This window comes from Verticillium dahliae, genomic scaffold (genome assembly GCF_000150675.1).
Source record: "Verticillium dahliae VdLs.17 supercont1.26 genomic scaffold, whole genome shotgun sequence".
NCBI classification, from domain to species: Eukaryota; Fungi; Ascomycota; class Sordariomycetes; order Glomerellales; family Plectosphaerellaceae; genus Verticillium; species Verticillium dahliae.
The window spans coordinates 424535-431432 of NW_009276941.1; the positions used below are offsets into that span (position 1 = coordinate 424535).

The 6898-nt window shown below is 55.3% G+C and overlaps 3 protein-coding genes across 3 annotated transcripts; 2 read left to right on the forward strand and 1 right to left on the reverse strand.

Annotated features, from left to right (window-relative positions):
* Positions 1–252: 252 nt before the first annotated feature.
* On the forward strand, positions 253–1743 carry VDAG_09546 (cell division control protein; the record flags this gene model as incomplete). Its single annotated transcript, XM_009658507.1, has 2 exons — positions 253–553; positions 623–1743. 2 exons carry the CDS (start codon positions 253–255, stop codon positions 1741–1743), a joined length of 1422 nt encoding a protein of 473 aa, XP_009656802.1.
* A 560-nt stretch (positions 1744–2303) lies between these two features.
* Positions 2304–3264, reverse strand: VDAG_09547 (60S ribosomal protein L27a; the record flags this gene model as incomplete). Its single annotated transcript, XM_009658508.1, has 4 exons — positions 2304–2354; positions 2417–2618; positions 2855–3019; positions 3233–3264. 4 exons carry the CDS (start codon positions 3262–3264, stop codon positions 2304–2306), a joined length of 450 nt encoding a protein of 149 aa, XP_009656803.1.
* Positions 3265–3568: 304 nt separating this feature from the next.
* VDAG_09548 (fanconi anemia group J protein) lies at positions 3569–6616 on the forward strand. The gene is made up of 4 exons (XM_009658509.1): positions 3569–3861; positions 3908–4360; positions 4447–5079; positions 5184–6616. Exons 1-4 carry the CDS (start codon positions 3721–3723, stop codon positions 6471–6473), a joined length of 2517 nt encoding a protein of 838 aa, XP_009656804.1. The 5' UTR covers positions 3569–3720; the 3' UTR covers positions 6474–6616.
* Positions 6617–6898: the final 282 nt, after the last annotated feature.

A 6898-nucleotide genomic window follows, 5' to 3' on the forward strand; every position in this document is an offset into this window, starting at 1 on the left:
GCCCCACCAGCAGTGAAGGACCCCTCCACTCCACACCGGCTGTGGAATCGACTTTCGCCATGTGCTTGTCTGAAGGCTGACCAACTGCACGCACCGAAACATTCCAAACTCATTGATACCCCCTCTGATACATATCCTCAAAGTCAATTGCACAACTACCACTTCGTTTTAAGGCACACGTCTGCGTGCTGTAGTCTCTACCTCTCCCGCTGCCCTCCGTCCCTCCAGTTGAACAGTCTCCTCGTCTCCGACATGACGGCCGTCCGGCGACGCGCTGGCGATGCCTTTGAGATACACGAGGATGTGCCACGCACGGAAGACACAGAAATGATGGTCGAGTCCGAACTTCGCACAGAGGAAGCGGTACCAGAAGAGGTTCCCGAAGAAGTGCCAGATGACAAATACGCCGACTCCGAATACCCAAGCGACGGCTCTTCTCTGACCTCAGAAGAACCAGAGGTCGACTCAGGCGTGCAACAAGAGATGGACAGGCTGCAAGAAGTATTTCCAGGCTTTCGAAACCAGTACCGCCTGATTAAGCGCATTGGAGAGGGTAAGCTGCTTCCCTTGCCCCCCCTCCCCCCTGACCCAATCTTGTGGACCTGGTTGACACCTTCCGTAGGCACATTTTCGACCGTCTACAAAGCCGAGGACTTGCTTTACGAAGAATATGACAATGATTGGGACGTGGACGGACACCACGACGACAGGGATCGCTACGGCAGGATGAAGGCGCGAGCAGGGCGCTTCGTTGCTGTCAAGAAGATCTACGTCACCTCGTCACCAGCACGCATCTTCAACGAACTCGAGCTGTTGTATGACCTGCGCAACTCTCCCTCAGTGTGCCCCCTGATCACCGCGTTTCGCTCTACCGACCAGGTCCTGGCCGTTCTGCCCTACTTCCGCCACGAGGATTTTCGCGACTACTTCCGCCAGATGACAATCTCCGATATAGTCGTCTACATGCGCTCACTTTTCATGGCCCTTACCTTTGTGCACGAGAAACGGATTCTGCATCGCGACATCAAGCCAACCAATTTTCTCTACGACCCTTCCTCTCGCCGTGGTGTCCTTGTCGACTTTGGCCTTGCCGAGCGCGAGGGTGTCGATGCGAAACCCTGCCTCTGCCACGAACAGTCCGCTGTCCGGCGCAATCGTCTGGCCAACAGTGTCGCGCACCTCAACGGCCCCCAGACGGGCTACCCCAAGAACGACACAAGACCCTCGCGCCGCGCCAATCGAGCAGGTACTCGTGGTTTCCGAGCCCCTGAGGTCCTGTTCAAGTGCACAGAGCAGACGACCAAGATTGATATCTGGAGCGCCGGTGTCATCCTACTCACGATCCTGAGCAAACGCTTTCCCTTCTTTAACAGCGCCGACGACGTGGAGGCCATGATTGAGATTGGCACCATGTTCGGCACCAAGAAGATGCGCGCCGCGGGCGCCCTGCACGGCTGCATGTTCGAGACGAACATTCCCACCATTGGCCTCAGTGGCTTCTCGCTCGAAAAGCTCGTGCTGTGGTCTACGTGTCGGTCGCCCAACGATCGCGAGGGCGACCCCAGAGGCCAACCACTCAACGAAGAAGAGAAGATGGCTGTCAATTTCCTGGAGAGGTGCATGGACTTGGATCCGGCAAAGAGAACCAGTGCCAATGATGCTCTGGACCACCCATTCTTGGCTGAGGGGCTTCCTTTGGTTCGCGAAGATGCTTATGATGAAATGGCTTTGGTGGAATCTTGATGGAGGAATGCATTTGAGACGATTTCGAGTTTGTACAACAGAGGCACGGCGTCAAGGGCATTATTAGACAGCGTAAGTCGTCATACCGACGGCAGGCACAGAAGCGGCCATCAATGCATTAATCATGATCATGCCCCGTGTCCAAGCCAATACCAGAGCGTGACATGAACAGCGTGACGCTCGGAAAGCCGATTGAACTGGAAGAGGGCGGGGGCCGTTGCAGAAGATCAACCCTTTTTCATTCGGTTTAACTCCGTGGAAAAATTCATGTCCCCATTCATGCAATGCGCGAGAAGCCATCCCAGGGCCCGGTTTTTGTCCTTGAAAATTTCCATTTCCACAACCGGCTTCTGAAAAGTGACAATGACAGGAAAAGGGGGCGGTTGTTGCTGGTTACTTCAGTAGTCCGCCGACCCGATTGGGAGCTGGCTTGCGAAGACGCCGGCGTGCCGTTGCGTCTCGCGCTCCCACTACCCCGTGATATTGTTCGTCCGTGGTCCCCTTCTCTCCGCGCAAGCTTGTTTTACCTCCCACATCCGTTTTCCCTGGCTAATCGAAATTTATGCGACGAGCTCGACGACACCGCCGGCCTCGGTGATCTTCTTCTCAGCCTGCGTCGTGTTAGTGTACTGCGGAGAGGCCTGTAATACGGAGCGACAGGGTTGGTACTGACCAGCTTGCTGACCCACCTGGCCTTGACGACGAGGGGGATCTCGGGGATGCGGCCCTTGCCGAGCAGCTTGGAGTAGCCGAAGGGCAGAAGGTCAATGACGGGGATGACGTCCTTCTTCTCGCCCTTGATGTAGGCGTCACGCTGCTCGACGGGAACGAGCGACCACAGCTTGTCGAGGTTGACGACGGGCTTCCAGAAGTGGCTGTGAGGGGGGTTAGCGGGGTCGTCGTGGGAGGGGTTTCGTCTCGCTCGATCGATGTGCTTCGGGGTCGGGGGCCGTTGGTGGCTCAGGACAAATCTTCCGCGTCCGTTTCCCAGCTCTTGCGCAGAGTGATGGCCAAAAGCCCGTCCTTCTCTGATGTCTGCCTGCCTTGACCGATTTGTCCACCGCCCTTCCTCCAAAGCACACCGTTCGAGTCGAGATCGGGGTTCACGTACTTCTGCTGCTTGTGGAAGTAGCGCATACCGACCTTACCGAAGTAACCAGGGTGGTACTTGTCAAGGTTGGTACGGTGGTGGTGCTGACCACCGGCCATACCACGACCACCGGGATGCTTGCGGTGCTTGCCGACACGTCCGTGACCGGCGGACACGTGGCCGCGGCTGTGACATGAGTTAGTGATTGTTCATGGTGTTGTGTGTCTCTTCCTTCCTCGGAAGTGTCATCTCAGTCCCAGGTCTGGCGATCGTAGTCGGCGCTCCCCAAGCCTTGTTGATTGTGCGATGGCATTGTTGCGCTGCGCTTTTCTTCGTCGACCAGACCGGTTCCAATTCCGACGTCTCGAGTTTCAGGGAATTCGAGGGACAAAAACGTACTGCTTGCGGGTCTTCGAGAGGCGGGTAGGCATGGCGACGGTGTGTGGTGAGTCGCACTGCTGTGGTTAGTGAAGTCTCGTCGATGTTTTTCGTGGTCGCTGCGAAGATTTCAGAACCTGAGGGCAGAGGCGGGCGTGGGCAATCGGCTGGGTGGGGCGCTAACTGTCTTGGGCGATTTGGTAGAAAGGGCAGGCAGCCCTAAGTAATCGCAAGCTTGGGTCACCTGATTTTATTTTCAGGACAATGCTGGGCGTTGATGTATGACTCAGCAGGCCCCCCTTCTTCGGCAGGACATTGGTCTGGCGGCTGCTCCACCGAAGCTTCACCGTCGACTCCAGGGAGGCGAGGTCTGCCAGGCCTGACTTTGGCACAGCGAGTGGCAGTGCTGTGGAGGCGATACACCAAGTCTCAACTCCAAGTCGGACCAAGCTAAGGTACAAAGAGGTGACTCGTTATTCGATCCATGCAGTCACTCCCCGGATGGCACCATGGGACCCCCCGACGAGGTCATCGACTTCCACCACCCATACACTCCGTACGACGTACAAACACAGTTTATGACAGAAGCCTACAAGGTGCTTCAGACCGGAAACGGGCAGATTGGAATCCTTGAGAGCCCCACTGGCACGGTAGGTCAGTCTCGGTGAACAGTATACAAGGCGCTCATCATCGCAGGGCAAATCTCTCTCCCTCATATGTGCTGCGCTCACCTGGCTACGAAATCACAAATCGCACGAGAACGAGCTGTCTCTCGGCTCTGCAGGTGTTGACCTCGAGGATGAGCCTGATTGGATCATTGAACAAACCCTCCAACGAAAAAGAGATGATATCTCCAAGAAATGGAAGCAGCGTGAACAGCGCCTGGAGCAAATCCGTCTCAAGGAGAAAGCTCGCGCGGCACGCAGCGCCAAGCGGCGCCGCATTGATGACGGCAACCAGAAGAAAGTGCTCAAGAATCCTGAAGATGAAGAAGCAGAATGGTTGCTGGATGATGCAGACGAACCTACCTCGCAGAGCGACGCTCTGTCGGGCCTCGGCAAAGAGACACTGGAAATTCTATCTCGATACGGCCTTGGAGGGCTGAAGCGTGACAAAGAAGACGAGGAGATCCTCGAGGATGGCGTAAAGGTGTGCTTGCACTGTCTCAATTGGAATGACATGAGGGCTGCTGGTAACGTTATTAGATATTTTACACATCAAGAACGCATTCGCAGCTCTCGCAATTCGTTGCCGAACTCCGTCGACCGTCCTTCCCGTCGTCTATGCCATCGTCACTCGTGTCGGGTGAACATGGAGCGGCTGTTCAAGCTATCCAAGAACCAGTCAAGCATCTCCCATTGTCATCGCGGCAAAAACTATGCATCAATCCAGCTGTCTCGCGCCTCAAGACGCAGTCGGCCATCAACGACCGATGTGCTGAGCTGCAGCAACCAAAATCAAAAAACAAGTGCCCGTATGTGCCGAAAGAGGAAAACTTGAATAAGACACATCAGTTCCGGGACACAGCCCACGCAACCCTACCCGACATTGAAGACCTGTTTCATCTTGGCAAGTCTCTAGAAGTGTGCCCTTACTACGCCTCACGCACAGCGATCGCTGGCACAGAGATCATCACACTGCCGTACCCTTTACTTCTGCAAAAGACCGCACGTGAAGCTTTAGGCATTAAGCTTGAAGGCAATATTGTCATTGTCGATGAAGCTCATAACATCATGGATGCCGTCGCCAATGTGTATGCATCTGAAATTCGACTAGGCGAGCTGAAGAGGGCACGGCTGATGCTTGGCGTCTACGTCAAGAGGTTTGGGAAGAAGCTCAAGGGCGAAAATCGCGTTATGGTCGGCCAGGTAGGTCGTGTAGTGGATGGATTGAGTGGTTGGATGAGTGGCGCCCTTCAACTCAAGGTATGTTCACCATGCCATGCTGACCACACGCTTGCTAATAGCTACAGCCCGAACAAGGCATTGTTGACGCCAAAGAACTCCTGCGCTCAAAAGGCATCGACCAAATCAACCTCTTCAAACTCATTCAGTACATCCAAACCTCCAAGCTCGCCTACAAGATCGAGAGCTACGTGGCGTATGTCGAAGAGGATGACTCGAACAAAGCCGCCCCTCGATCGTCCACGCCTGTTCTTCATACATTTGTGTCATTCCTCGTTTCCCTCACAAATCTCAGCTCCGAAGGCCGCATCTTTTACCAAAAGCTGCCAGGTGCAGCCCCGGATATCCAGCTCTCCTACCTTCTCTTATCACCGACGCACGCCTTCTCCTCGATCGCCACCAGTGCGCGCGCTGTCATCCTCGCTGGCGGCACCATGTCACCGTTCGACGACTATCGCGCCCATCTTTTCCCGTACCTGCCCGAGCCAAAGCTCACGACCCTCAGGTGCGGCCACGTCATTCCGCCATCAAACCTCTGCGTCCGAACGCTGGCTGCTTCGCGAGCCGGCGACCCAAACTCGACGTTTGAGTTCAGCTTTCAACGCCGCAGTGATAAGGCGATGGTCAACCAGCTGGGCCTCGCCATTCTCAACATGTGTGCTGTCGTGCCAGACGGCATTGTCGTATTCTTTCCCAGCTATGGATACCTGGACGAGGTCGTTGCTGCATGGGAGACGACTGCCGCCGGCGAATCAACGCCCATCTGGACCCGTATGCAGCAGCGTAAGGCCGTTTTCAAGGAATCCAAGGGGGCCTCCAGCGAGGAAGTGCTTGCATTGTACAGCGAGGCCATCTTAGGCGACGGCACCAGTGATGCACCGAAGCCACGCGGGGCCCTGCTTTTGAGTGTCGTCGGCGGCAAGATGAGTGAAGGCATCAACTTCTCCGACCGTCTCGGCCGCGCTGTCATGGTTGTTGGCCTGCCGTACCCGAACATGCACTCGCCGGAATGGAAGGCAAAGACGGAATATGTCGAGATGACAGTGTTGAAGCGGGCACTAGAAGCGGAGCCAGGGGTGGACCGAGCAAAGGCACAGGCGGCGGCGAAGCAGGCTGCGAGGGACTTTTACGAGAACGCATGCATGAGGGCCGTCAATCAGAGCATTGGCCGGGCTATCCGTCACCGCGGAGATTATGCTGCCATTATATTGTGTGACCGCCGTTACGGCACGGAGAGGATCAAGGGCAAGCTTCCTGGCTGGATCCAAGGGGGGATCCAAGGAGATGGGCAAGAGAGTGGGTTGCCGCAGCTTATGGGTGCTTTGAGCGGCTTCTTCAGGGGTAAGCGAGGTACTTAGCACCCAGACAGCTGCTGGATGTTCGTCTTCGGGTTTGATATTGCTCAATGACGCCAGAAGGCGTCTGTTGATCCTGTTCGTGGTTTCTATCGAGAGCTCCCTTGAAGAAGTGAAAGCATAGGCAAAGTTTTATGTGTTCCTGGATTGATGTGCCCCTTGACTTGATCAGATATCCAAACCTGCCATAGTCCAATGCGTTTTTCTGAAGTTGGTTCTTGTTGTGAATTCACTCTAAAGCGAGTGGTCGAGCGGACCGTGCCGAGGAACATGCAGCTCCTGCCATGGCTGCAGCTGTTGTTCTCGACGCAGCTGTAAACAAATCTGGTTGCTTGGGATGATCTCGCGCAGCCCAAAGCAACCATTCACCGCGCTCTTTCCTTCGATACCAGCATCTCCTGACAATATAATGAATTCTTGCAATTTCC

Bases quoted from the DNA above. Each gene is read 5' to 3' on its own strand.
- VDAG_09548 (XM_009658509.1), top strand. From the start codon at position 3,721: ATGGGACCCCCCGACGAGGTCATCGACTTCCACCACCCATACACTCCG. The intron at 3,862-3,907 runs GTAGGTCAGTCT...TCATCATCGCAG, and splicing joins TTGAGAGCCCCACTGGCACG to GGCAAATCTCTCTCCCTCAT. The intron at 4,361-4,446 runs GTGTGCTTGCAC...ACGCATTCGCAG, and splicing joins TCCTCGAGGATGGCGTAAAG to CTCTCGCAATTCGTTGCCGA.